The sequence below is a fragment of the Leucoraja erinacea genome, chromosome 8, assembly GCF_028641065.1.
Source record: "Leucoraja erinacea ecotype New England chromosome 8, Leri_hhj_1, whole genome shotgun sequence".
NCBI classification, from domain to species: Eukaryota; Metazoa; Chordata; class Chondrichthyes; order Rajiformes; family Rajidae; genus Leucoraja; species Leucoraja erinaceus.
Genome location: NC_073384.1, coordinates 59,952,840 through 59,967,435, shown reverse-complemented (window position 1 = coordinate 59,967,435; position 14,596 = coordinate 59,952,840). Strand labels below are relative to the sequence as shown.

General features: G+C 41.3%; 1 protein-coding gene across 1 annotated transcript in view; it reads left to right on the top strand.

The window, feature by feature from the left end:
• The window catches only part of LOC129699760 (lutropin-choriogonadotropic hormone receptor-like), a 149,783-nt gene that overhangs the window by 78,376 nt on the left and 56,811 nt on the right, over window positions 1-14,596 (top strand). Inside the window, exon 2 of the mRNA XM_055639804.1 lies at window positions 1,441-1,512. Within this exon, the coding sequence (XP_055495779.1) occupies window positions 1,441-1,512 (72 nt within the window). The remainder of the gene's footprint in view (window positions 1-1,440; window positions 1,513-14,596) is intronic.

Genomic DNA, 14,596 nt, shown 5'->3' with positions numbered 1-14,596 from the left:
TTAATGATGCATGTTTCTCATTTCAGTTCTTGTTGTGACCTGTGAATCATCGAAGTAAAAGATTGTACATCTGACACTGTTTTATACTGGAGATAAACCTACCAATTCTAACTCACATAGGAGTGTTATATTCTAAATTGTAGCTGAGAAAATATCATGAAAGTACACTGCATCTTACGCATTTGCATTTATGAATTCACAGAATAATTGAATGGTTATGGCATTTGCCCCAGTGAATCCAGAGAAACTAGTCCCACTCAGCCCGACAAATCCTTTCCTTTCTGATCTGTATCTAGCTACCTCTTGACTGCCATGGAAAGTGTCGTCCCTGACAGTGCATGACAGATCCAGCCCACCCGCAGTGAAAAAACAGCTTTTATCCATATCACTTTCAGCTTCTTTGCCAATCTCTTTCATTCAATGGTCCTTGATTCTTCCACCTAGAATAGACAAATAATTTCCATCTATTCTGTCGATACACTTCTTCATTTTATAAGTAGGAAGGAAATGCAGATGCTGGTTTAAACTGAAGATAGACACAAAATGCTGGAGTAACTCAGCGGGACAGGCAGCATCTCTGGAGAGAAGGAATGGGTGACGTTTCGGGGTCGTGACCCATCGTCAGACTGATCTTCCGAGTCAAGACCTTTCTTCAGGATGAAGAAGGGTCTCGACCCGAAACGTCACCCATTCCTTCTCTCAAGAGATGCTGCCAGCCCCGATGAGTTACTCCAGCATTTTGTGTCTATCATGATTTGATATAGTTTTATCAAATACCCTCACAATCTCGTTTGTTCCAAGCAAAACAATTCGGCTTTAAATCTTTCAGGCAACTAAAATCACCCATCCTGGAATTTCCTCTGCTCCCTCTATATAGCCTTTACATCTATTTTAAAGTTTTGCACTACAGCTGTGTGCACTATTGCAGTGGTGCCTGAATTTTATTGTCAAGTTAATCTCCTTTGGCTGAAGTGCTGTTGAACACTGTTGGTCATGCATGGTATGTACATTGACATGTTTGCTATGGACTGTCCCAAGAAACTTAGGACAGGTTCCAAAACTCTATTCAACTTAATTACACACACTTACATTGGTCTGGACTGTGTTAAACTAAATAAACCCCATAATCCCAGTGATCAAAACATTGGCAAATTTGCAATTGCATATTGCACATTACATATTGATGGGTGGGAACAATCTGTGGATTTTTAATGAACAGTGGATGCCAAATAAACAATGTAAATCAGTCTGAAGAAGAGTCCTGATCCGAAATGTTGCCTGTCCATTCCCTCCGTGGATACTGCCTGACTCGCTGATTTCCGCCATCACGTTGTGTTTTGCTCAAGGTTCCAGCACATATGCAGTTTCTTGTGTCTCCAAACAAGGTTTCAAATCTTTATATTGTGATAATGATGTCTCATTTTTTTCTTCCATATTCAGGATATTTAAATACACCAGTCTGCACATCATTCCAAGTGGAGCGTTCTTTGGACTCAACAACCTAACAAGCATGTATGTATTAGATTAATGTGCACAATGTGTTGAAAATCCAATTATGGCTTTGGTTGACTGTTCATAGACAATTGTAATGCACAGCAACTGTATATCATACTTTCTCCTCATTCCTCAGTGTGATTTTACTGCATTTAAGACTGTCAAAGAAACCAAAAGGATTATTGTATATTTATATACAGAAGTCAATAGGACATGGTTTGCTATATAGTATGGAAAATCAGAGCCCATAGGTGTTATTAACATGACTCGTTGAATATCTGAATTAGAGCAATTCAAAAGAATGCAGGATGATGGCAAGGAAAAGAGATTAACGGCAAAGAGCTGACATGACAATGTAAAAATTAATTCACCTTAGGACTATGAATTGTTATTTAACAGAATTTTTACAGAACGGACATTAAAAATATATTCTAGCCTATAATCTGAATCAATTATCATCATTATGAATGTGCAGATCATGTATAAAGGTTGTACTATGCACATTAAATTGCGCTCATGATCATTTCTGGTTCAAACCATGCGCATGGGGAAATTAGCCAAACTATTTAAGGTGGTACACTGGCCTTTCCTGGCATCAGCATTTTGACATTGCAATTCTTTCACTAAACATTTATTCCCTTGCTTTCATCAATTAGCATTTTTGCATGTGATCTATGGCCTTTGCTCGTCACTTGTGGGAAAACCAACAGCGCATACTGTAGCACTGGGTTCAGCAGTGAAAAAGGATTCACAGGGTTGGCACCATGAAACAAATGACTTGCATGTAGTCTCTGTCAGTCTCGGATTTTTCCATGGTCAGAATGATAGAAACTGCTCTCCAATCACTGCTTACAGCCTCTGTATGTAAAGCACAACACATCCCAGTCGCTTGTCATCCATAACCTTGTAGTGTCATGGGGACCACGGAAGATGCTGGATGTCCCCCTCTCCCTCTCCCTCACCTCCTCCCACTCCCCTTCCTCCTCCTCCACACTCTCTCTCTTTCTCCCTCTCTCTCTCTCCTCTCCCTCTCCCTCCCCCCCCCTCCCCCCCCCTCTCTCTCTCTCTCTCTCTCTCACTTCCATGGCAACCTTTTTTTGCAGCTGTTCTATGGTTGCCATGGGGAAAGCTCTTTGAATGCCTCATGCTCTTACCAGTGATCAGCACAAAAATCATTCGGCAGCTGTGAGCTTCTCACAGTAGCTCCCACTGGGATCTGCATGAGACATGTTATGCAGTGTTGCCCACTTCCATGTATTTCTCCGATATGGCACCAGCACTGTAATCAGCATTTGTAAAGTGAGCCAAAACAAGTGATCTCCAATTTCTGGGAATCCATGTTATAAATGTTCATCATCGGTAATGCCTGTTGACCTGTGTTGCTGTGGGTGCCACTACCAGCTGGAGGCTTTAGGTGCTGAAGCACATAACGGGGGCATGTTGCATCGTGAAGGCCAGAAGCCACGCTTCTCGTTAATCTACACTTCAGATTTTTATTCCATTATAACCAGGATTAAAATGGTATTGAATTGACTTTATTGTCACCTGTCACAAGTCTTTGCTTGCACACTCAAGGTGTGCAAATAGTCACCCATACGGGTGGTTAAAAAGTTACAAAGTACCCCAGTGCCAGGTCCCCTTTTGTTCTCCTCCCTCCCCCTCCTCACGGCGCTGGGTCCTCCATTGTCCATTGTTCTTCCCCCTTGTTCTTCCCCCTCGCACCCCCACGCCAGGTCCTTTGTTCCTTCCCTCGGCTGGATATTGACCTTTGAGGAGCTAATGTGACATCAATGGAATAGAATGAAAAGCAGCTCAAATCTGTAAAGGGCATGTGATCAACTCTACCAGATATTCGCCCAGGCAGGGAACAAGAAAATGTATCTAAAGGCTTTTATTGTTCCATGAAGCTGATTATTTTGGCCTAGGTAAAAGCCAAGGCCTTGTGGAAGGCTTAAAAACTACTCGAGCAAGTTATTTCATCTAAGGTTGGCCCTGGAAGCACAGGTTTTTTTTCTAGGTATCCTAGGTCCTCCTGAAACGAGCTTTCCATGGATCATTAAACCTGAACATTTCAGCTTTGAAAGTCAAGTTCTGAAGTGATTTCCAGTTTTTATAATGGAATCTGGAAATTGGCCTCAAATTGTATTTTAGGCTAGAACATACAAGATGAGAGTGAAGGACACAAAGTACTGGAATAACAGCAGGTCAGACGGCATCATTGGAGAACTTGGGTAGGTGATGTTTCAGTTCGACACCCTTGTTCAGACTTCAGACAATCCAAGTTCTCCAGAGATGCTGAGTTGCTCCAGCACTTTATGTCCTTTTATGTCCATTTAAACAACATCTGCAGTACTTTGTTTCTGCAAGATGAGGGTGAAATCTAGTTTGTAACTCTGAAACAATTTTATGTTAGAGGCGTGATAAGACTAGAACAGTTTCCCTTAGTGATCCATGCCATTGGTGATTATGGACCCGATTATCCAATTCATCCTTCACACTATCCCGACTTCCCTCGCTTCGTTTTCATTCACACCTTCAACTTGAGTTACTAATGTTTGATACACCCATCAGTCTGAGCTTGATCCGAAGATAGACACAGAATGCTGGAGTAACTCAGCGGGGCAGGCAGCATCTCTGGGTGGAAGGAATGGGTGGCATTTTGAGTCGAGACCCTTCTTCAGAGTTTGCTGCTATGCTTAGTCTCCATGCTACAGAACACATAAATCTTAAGTGAGTCTCAAGAAGGGTGTCGGCCCAAAACGTTGCCTATTTCCTTCGCTCCATATATGCTACTGCACCCGCTGAGTTTCTCCAGCACTTTTGTCTACCTTTGATTTTCCAGCATCTGCAGTTCCTTCTTAAATCTTAAAATTATTTTCCCTGTTTTCAGGTCTCTCTCTGGTTCCTACTCTCCCTCTGTCCCCTTCATAATATCTGAGCCGCTTTGCACCTTCAATTTTAACCAGTTGATCTTTGCTGGCAAAACAGTCAGATGTCACAACCTAAGGGTTTGGAATGACCTCACCAAATCTCAAAACAGAAATATACTTTAAAAAAAAGATTCTTCTTTAAACCATCTGGACATGTGTATTAATGTCCTCTTAATTGATAAGATATTAAACTCTATTTGATAATGATCCTGCAAAACCTATGATGATATTTCCCTGTTCGAAGGAACTGGCCGAGACACCTTGTGAGACGATCAAATGCAATGTGTAATGAGACACAATTATTTCATTTATGGGCTTGTTGCAAAATCAATCAAAGCATCGAATTCTCCAGAACATGTCATATTTCAGAGATATGCCTTTCTTTTGCATGCCAAATTACAGAAGGATAACCACTGACCAAGGTACAAGAGTGAAGGGCATTGAGAAATTGGGGATAGCATTTGGGATAGATCAGTAGTCAAGGATTAGTAAGTGGATCAGTGGTCCTGAATGAGTGGGTGTGTGGGTGTGTGTGGGGGTTGGACTTAACTGGGAAAATTGGTCAAGAGCTCACATTTGCAAAGAGCTGGGCAAATCCTGTCTGACTAATTTGTCTACTCTCAGTGCTCAGCAAAGAGATGGAAAGTATCAACAACAATGCTATCAAGCACAGCATAATCTCTAAAAAGATGCTCACTGGTGTCCAATTTGGATTTTGCCAGGACCACTTGGATTCAAGACCTCATCAGCATCTTATGAATCTACAGACGTTCAGAGTAGGAGCAGGACCTCAGCCCAGCCTGGGTTCACAAACATGGACTGAGGAGATGAGCTCCAGAGGTGAGGTGGAAGTGACTGGCTGTGACATCAAGGTGGTATTGGGCTATGTGACATCAAAGAACTTGGGTAAAACTGGTTAATATAGACTGGAGAGGAAGACGCTGCAGAGCCTGACACCATATGTTATACAATGGAAGATCTTTTAAGTGATGAAAGTTATTAATTTGAGCCTCAGAAAATCTCTTCAAATGTTTCTCTTGGTTGTGTACCAGGACAAATTACCTTCAGCTTTTTTCATCAGCGACCTCTCTTCCATCATGAAGTCAGAAGTGGCTGCGTTACTGGTGATGCACGGTGTTAAATTCAATTCATATTTATTCGCAAGTGAAGCACGCAAAGCTTGTATGAGTAAGTTCAAGACAATATTCAGTCATTGCTAATGGGCCTGTCCCACTTACGCGACTTTTTCGGCGACTGCCGGCACCCGTCATAGGTCATTACAGGTCGCCGAAAATTTTCAACATGTTGAAAATCCAGGTACGACTCTTTGGGCGACTACTCACAACCATATAGGCTTCATCCCGCGACATGTTGCCGGGGAGTCGTCTGTATGGTCGTGAGTAGTCTCCTCAGTCACCTGAAGAGTTGTTGCGCCTTTCTGGTCACCGCTGGACTTTCAACATATTGAAAATTTTTGGTGGCCGGCAACGACCTATGATGGGTGCCAACAGTCACCGTAAAAGTTGTGTAAGTGCGACAGGCCCATAAATAAGCAGCAAATAAAATTCATGCCACAAAACTGCCAGGCATTCACCACCCACCATTTACATTCTTTACGTGACAACCGTCAAGTCTTTCACCATCAATATCCCAGGGTCAGTACCAAGAAGGAAATGGGTTAATGTGGAGGTTTAGCAGATGGATTGTTGGGAGGTATTGGGCAGGGCCAATGTGTAATTAGATGGGCTAAGTTAAAAGATGGAACAATTGGCAAAAATGTTGAACTGACTGAGGTGGGGTTTATGATTAGAGTTCATGGGAGGGGCATTGAGAATTTATATTAATTATCATGAAACCTTTTAATTGTGGTTTGCCATGATTGACACACAGGTTGGAACAAACTCACGTGCAAACCTTTTAAGTGACACAAACCAGACCCAGAAATGTTCGAAAGGCTGCTATCTGCTTAAATACCCCTTATCATTTTTGTCCTAGTGGTCTGACATTACTTTGGGGAGTCCAGTGGAGGTTTACGAGAATGACCCCGGGGTTCCTGTTAGGTTAATGTATGAAGAGTGTTTGGTGACAGTGGGCCTGTACTCGCTGGAGTTTAGAGGGATGAGGGGAGGGACCTGATTGAAACTTACCGAATAGTGAAAGGCCTAGATAGAGTGGATGTGGAAAAGATGTTTCTAGTAATGGGAGAGTCAAGGATCAGACGGCATGGGCTCAGAATAAAAGAATGTATCTTTAGAAAGGAGACGAGGAAGAATTTCTTTAGTCATGGGGTGGTGAATCTGTGGTTCATTGTCACAGAACTCTGTGGAAGCCAAGGCATTTGGTACTTTTAAGGCGGAGGTTGACAAATGCTTGATTATTATGGGTGTTAACGTTTATGGGGAGAATGCAGGGGAATGGGGATAAGAGGGAAAGATAGATGGGCCATGATTTAATGGCAGACTCGACTCGATGGGCCGGATGGTCTAATTCTGCTCCTATCACTAATGAACTTACTGTTGACATCTGTCCTTTAAAAGGTGGCTCTATGCAATTAGATTTTGAGGCAATTGCAGTGTATTCTTATTGGTGAACAACATCTTGGAGCTTAGAAACAAGTCCTGATCAACAGACAACAGAATGAATTAACAGGAATTGGGATAGGTTTTCAGGTTTCTGGAATCAATTACAGGCTTCCTCTGGGACAAGCCTGGCTGATTTGTAGATATGAGAAGTGAATGGGGATAGTCTTTGCATCAAATATTATGGATGGAATCACGCAGCTGTCAGTATTATTAGAAACACGAGTGTTCTGAGATCATACACCGACCTTGACTAAAATATTTATGTCCTCCTACATTTCAACAAGCGAATGACTGTTTATGTAAAAGCATTTCTAAATTTGAAATCTTGTCCAACACCGACTCCCATTTCTCGGAAATTGTGACGCTTAAAGATTATGCACATCCAAAAGAAATAGCGGAACATACAGTATGTGAACTGACTATTACCCGCTGCTGAAAACATAAATCCCTCACTGAAAGCAGGAACTCACACAGATTTACTGGAATGAATTAGAAGGCAGAGGTTCCTGCTAATACTGCAACTCTTTTAACAGGTACAGAGCAGGAATCTGTTTGTACTGAATCACAACCTCTTTTTTTACATCTGATTCATAATCCAACGTAATAAACTGGAATACTGTCTTGTGAAACCTTGGTATTTCAAAAGGTGTATTTTTTCTGTTGACAATTTCTTATCAATGTACATTGCTCTCATTAAATATTTCATTTAAATCAGCTGTGTGCATCAGCTACTATTGAAACAAGCACACACAATCTATGGGAGTTATATATATAGAACATAGAAATAGAACATTGAACAGTACAGCACAGGAACAATGTTTGTGTCAAACACAATGCCAAATTAAAGAGGTCTCACCCGCCTGTACATGATCCATATTCCTCTATTCCTTTCATTTCCATGTGCCTATCTAAAAGCTCCCTGAAAGCCACTATCAATCATATCCGCCTCCACCACCATCCCTGGCAATGAGATCCATGCCCCCACCAGTCTCCATATAGATTTACAGTGAAAGCAATGTCAACTTATACACCATGCACAACTAGTTGAAGCAGAGGAGATCAGTGTAATTTTCTCAAGTGGCTAAGCACACATAGGAGTGAATCCTGTTATCAGGAGTTGGCAATTCTGATCAGAATTGCTGTTTTTCTGTCCTTGGCAGTTCAGTAGGTTTTGCTATCTGCAAATGCACTACCTACCAACCGTGAATGCCCGAGGCCCACTAAGTGACAGATGGACTGCGTCAGTCACTGTGCTCCGTAGTAAACTCCACATAGAGTCAGGTTGTGGAGCTCAGACTTGCAGGGATTCCTCAGCTCACACAAGGCAATTGCTACACATATCCACTGCACCATCACCCCAGGTGTAGGACCAGAAACCTCACTGCTTTCATTGGGATCTTAATAGAATAGAATAGTTCCTTTATTGTCATTGTAACATGAACCATGTACAACAAAATTTTAAAATGTCAGCCAGTCAGTGCACCATTCAAACATTTCTAAAAGCTAACGATACATACAAGGTAAAATATTAAAAAAAGATAAACAACTAAAATAAATATCATGAAAATAGCACGCATAAACACCCAACCCTCCATCCTTCTGTCGATTTCACAGTGTACCACAGTCCCTTAGTATGTATCGCCCCTGCGTTCCTTGGCAGCTACATTTAGTGCCTTTATAGCAGTGGGGTAAAAACTGTTTTTAAGTCTGTTTGTCCTTGTCCTTGTAGATCTGTACCGTCTGCCTGACGGCAACAGGTCAAACAGGGAGTGTCCGGGGTGGGAAATGTCCTTTATAATACTCTGGGATTTTTTGATGCAGCGGGAACTGTGTAAGTCCTCCAAGGTAAGGAGAGGGCAGCCGACAATCCTCTGGGCGTAATCTGCAGGTTAGGATGCACAGGGGAAGGCAACTCATGTTTTAACAATTTATTTATTCTGATTATTACCAAGTATTTTTAATGTATTTTATTTTTATTTTTGAAATGCATTAAACTAATATTTCTGTCATTTAGATCATTTTAATATGTTCCAAATTTACACTGAATATCAGACTGCTTTAACTGGAGACAAAGCTCTATCCCACCTTTGCCTCCTGTCACTGGATCCCATGGTGGTCCCATTCCACTTTTCACCCACCTACTTGTGTGCGGCACTGTGGCACAGTGGTAGAGTTGCTACCTTATAGCGCCAGAGACCAGGGTTCAATCCTGACGGCGGGTGCTTACCTGTACGGAGTTTGTATGTTCTCCCCGTGACCTGCGTGGGTTTACTCCGAGATCTTCGGTTTCCTCCAAGACGTACAGGTTTGTTGGTGAATTGGCTTGTTATAATTGTGTGTAGGATCGTGTTACAATGCGGGGACCGCTGGTCGGCGTGGACTCAATGGGCCAAAGGGTCTGTGTCTCTAAACTAAACTATAGTACCCCAGCTTGATAATGGTGAGGGCAAGTGAGATTGGTGATCTGTATAATATGAATGATTGGTGACATTGGACAGTAGTTGCTGCTAGCAAGGCAGATGCAGAGAGATCTGGTGGCAGATAGTATCATATATTCACTTCATCATGCCGTTACATACATCAGCTGGAAAGGATTCTACTTTTTCAGACTTCACTTTGCACTGTGGCTTTCATTTCATTTCAAGTGAATAATCACAGTCATTTTTCCTTCACTTTAAGGCAGCCCATTGTGTTAGGATTGTATGACCCAGAAAAGATAAAATCCGAGTAGCAATCAATGCAGAGAAATGTAACTATCTGTTGAAAGAAGTGGAAAGATGTTTACAAATCTTTGTTCAGATACTGTGAGACAAGTATTTTGTCCAGTACTTTTTTTCCCCAAATGTAGTTGCAGAAAATGAAAGTAAAGTGGCTTAGCTGTGTTCATGATTTCTCGTATGAATATAATTATTTTTCACATTCTATTGCAAAGTAGCTTCACGCTGTTGTTATTTTCGATATAATTGTTATATACAGTGGTCCCCATTAAAAATTGCTTGATAAATTTCAAGTTTAATATTTTAAATAACTAACTGTTAAAAACCCTTATCTTCAAATCATAATAGAAACACAAATTTCCAAATATTGTTACAGAAAGATGCATTTTGTTTTTGGTAGGAGGAAACTAGATGTTTTTATCTCAAAATGATGGAATTCCAATTTTTACTGTAAAGAAAATATAGCGTAGGTACTCTATCTTCCAAAATCTCTGGCTGTGTGTCAATGTGACACTCAACAACCCTTCCAACACAGTATATGAAAAAACACTTGAAGTCATTTTCATGTCACAAAAGTCCTTTATGCCTTAACATTTTTTTTAAAAATCAGTGCCTAGCATATTTTGAAGTCACCTGAAGTAGCAAACCCATAAATAAGTTAGCATTGAGGAATGGAATCGCTGCTAAGTGTGTGCAAAAGATTTTTAGAGGGAAATACACAACTCCTCCAAATTCAGAAACTAGGAACTGCAGATGCTTGTTAATACACAAAAGGACACAAAACTTTTTGGAGTAGGTCTTCTTCAGTAGACCCTTCTTCAGACCGCTCCAGTCTGAAGAGTTCCAACCCGATACGTCATCTATCTCTGTTCTCCCGAGATGCTGCCTAGCCCACTGAGCTACTCCAGCAATTTGTGTCCTTTCCTCCAAATATAATTCCATTTACCACATTGAAATTAAGCGTGTGAAATTAAAACAGAAGCACAGCCAATACAACTGGACCCTTTAGTGCTTGGGTCCAACAACTAATTTTACCAAACCTTTTCACCTACTGCCCATGGACATACATTAATGGTTGCTGGGGAATCTCCACTATAACTATGATTCACTATGTAGCCAAATTTTCACACATGCCTCCAAAGAGAGGCATTATTCAATTTCATACATAGTACACGAAACAATACCTTAACCCACCCTAAAAGTGTTTTCTATTGCTGCTACATGCTAAGCTAAAAGGTGAATGAAACCAAGAAGGAAACAACCAGGAGCATTATTAATTCCAATTATCTTTTGAAGTCACTCACCGTTCTGATATGGGAAGGTAAGCCACTATTCTGGAATTCCCCTGTCATGTGGGAGCACTGGTTGCATCAACTCATGGAGAATACCCATCTCTGATGTCTGAGAACTTTACTGTATCTCCCACTTCTCAGAAACCAAATCCAAAAGGTAAAGCGTAAAAGGAGACAACAGAGGCTGCAGATGCTGGAACATAACCCAAAACAATAAACAGCTCAAAGCACTCAGTGGATCAGGCAGCATCTGTGGAGGCAAAGTGCTTGACAATGTTTTGGGCCCAGATCCTGCACCAGGACTGAGAGTGTAAGGGAAAGATAGGCAGTATATAGGAGTGAATGGGAGGGTTTGCGACAGGATGATAGGTGGAATCAGATAACGGAGGGAGGGAATGGTCCACAGAAGGAGCCAGGTGGAGTTGGAGGTAAATATTTAAAGCGCGGATAAAATCCAGGCGAGAGATACAATGTACACCCTACTTTCATTGAATGGGCAGAGAAAATAACTTCCTGGTATTGATTCCTGAAGGCTTTGTATTGTAGTAATGCATGCAGGTAAAGGAGGAATGAAATGAGAAATGGCCATTTACCCCATAAACAACACCAAGATTTACAATCAACATTATCGTGGATTCTATTCCATTAATTTCATTTTCCAATGGAAGGTTCTCTATAAACAAACTTGGAATTTTCGAACAGTAAAACTTTTTAGTACAATCAATTATCTACGGTACAAGGGAAATAATCTGGTCCTTTCAGTAGAAAGTTTTCCCTACAATATCCATGTCTGTTCTGAATTTGTTCTTCTAATTTATTTTTTGTGTTGCGATCATGCATATTTATAAAGTAAAAGTTCAATAATCTTAATCCTCTGGTGCAGACTTTCACAGAGGGACTGATCAAACAGTTTAGTTTACTGCACCACACTTTAGAAACTGCTACAGTCAAGTTTTAAGGCTGCAGTCAGCAGAAATAGTAGAAAGAAGTTTCTCTTTCATCAAGGAGATACAATGGCCTCCAAAGATAGAACACCTGGTGTTCCCATGATTCAGTCGAGGTCAAATATAAATTTAAAAAGTAAAGGTTTTGTTCTCCTTTTGTTAACAGATTATTAGCACAATGCAGTGTTGTTCAGAAATACCATTCACTTTTCTGAACATAATTTATCCATTCAGATATCAAAAGATGATGTAATCAAGTTATCTCTTGGCACAAATCACAGTGAGATGCCTTGGAAAAGTACATTTTGATCCAAAAAAAAAATGTACAAAGAAACAAGTCACAGGAAAGCAATTTCCATCTGGCAGTGCATTGATAGAAGCCATATCCTGATAGGGGCTGCAGGCATCTTTGAGTTTAGTACAGCTAATACAAATTTTTCAGAAGCAATTGTTCAGCAAATATTTGTAGTCAAAACATGTTTTATGAATTTCCTTTGCTCGCAGAATTGAAGGGGTTACAGTACCAAGACGTCATGCATGCTAGATGACAAAAAAATGGTATGAACCAGGCTTTCTGACATATCCCAGAACCATCAAATCAGGTTGAAGGTCCGCAGTGCTTACACATTTTGTTGTCAGTATATGGTGGATAATATGCAGGGCAGGAGTCTGCATGAGCATCCTCAGCATTGCCACAGATCCAGCAATAATTGCCAGAAGAACACGGAAGAATTTCCAGCCAAATTCATCCTGAAATGTTGAATAGATGATCCTGCCTGGTTCTCCCAAGAGGTGCACTCATCTTAGAAACCAATATGGCCCACCTAACATGGTGCTAGGCCGTAGTTGAGAACACCAGATACAGTAAAGACTGTAGACAATATCCAGAATGCAGTATTGCAGACCGACACTCCAGAACAAGCTGTGAATCCAGCCAAGTTGTTCAGTAAAGTTAGAACATAGAAACATATAAATTAGGTGCAGGAGTAGGCCATTCGGCCCTTCGAGCCTGCACCGCCATTCAATATGATCATGGCTGATCATCCAACTCAGTATCCCGTACCTGCCTTCTCTCCATAACCCCTGATCCCCTTAGCCACAAGGGCCACATCTAACTCCCTCTTAAATATAGCCAATGAACTGGCCTCAACTACCCTTTGTGGCAGAGAGTTCCAGAGGTTCACCACTCTCTGTGTGAAAAAAAGTTCTTCTCATCTCGGTTTTAAAGGATTTCCCCCTTATCCTTAAGCTGTGACCCCTTGTCCTGGACTTCCCTAACATCGGGAACAATCTTCCTGCATCTAGCCTGTCCAACCCCTTAAGAATTTTGTAAGTTTCTATAAGATCCCCTCTCAATCTCCTAAATTCTAGAGAGTATTCTAGAGAGTATAAACCAAGTCCATATGACAATGGGGGAAATTGCCCAGGAATGCCATGTCACCAGAAAATAAAGAAATAAACAAGAGGAAAAGAAAAATAATTTGATTGATTATTGGCAAATTCGTTTACTTTCAATCATTAAGCCAAGTGACAGAAGGTGTCATCACCAATGCTAGAAAATACAGAACCTCCAATAAGATGGTGGCAGGGTGGCGCAGCAGTGGAGTTGCTGCTTTACAGTACCAGAGATCCGGGTTTAATCCTGACTACAGGTGCTGTCTGTACGGAGTTTGTACATTCTCCCTGTGACCATGTGGGTTTTCTCCGGGGCGCTCCGGTTTCCTCCTACATTCCAAAGATGCACAGGTTTGTAGGTTAATTGACTTTGGTAAAATTGTAAGACAGTGTTAGCGCATGGGGTGATCGCTGGTCGGTGCAGGCTCAGTGGGCCGAAGGGCTTGTTTCCGTGCTGTATCTTTAAATTCTAAAGCTGCTTAAAGGGAGTGATTTGGGATTTCCCACAACCTCTTGGCCCCAAGACCTGATCATCATTTTACTCTGTGTAGGAAAGAAGTGCAGATGCTAGTTTAAATCGACGGTAGACACAAAATGCTGGAGCAACTCAGTGGGACAGGCAGCATCTCTGGAGAGAAGGCATGGGTCTTGACCCGAAACGTCACCCATACCTTCTCTCCAGAGATACTGCTTGTCCCGCCAAGTTACTCCAGCATTTTGTGTCCACCATTTTACTATCATTCATATTTGGAGTGAGAATCTAATCATCCCCACAGGCATGCTCCACTATCATGACTGATTTGATTGTAAACTTAACTCTGCATCTTCCCATGGTAACCATTCTTCCACTTCATTATCAAATGTCCATGTGCCTTTGTCTTAAGACTATTCTAAATGTTTCCAAGGAAGAGGGTTCCAAAGACCTATGACCATCTGTGAGCAAAAAAGATTCATCTCATCTCCACATTAAATGGTTGACCCTTTATTTTTAAACCGTGACCCCTGTCTCCTAGTTCAAGTACCAGAGCAAACATCCACTCCTTTTCCATTCCATCAAGACATCTCAGGATTCTTAAATGTTTCAATCAATCTCATATGTGAACAAGAAACAGAAGATGCATTATATGCTCAGCCGGCAGGTATGCGGTATCAGTGGAAAGAGAAATAGACTCAATGGTTCAGGTTGACGATCTTTATCAGTTCCTCACTGTAAGGTCAGACAAAGGGTGTTCAATCTGAAAT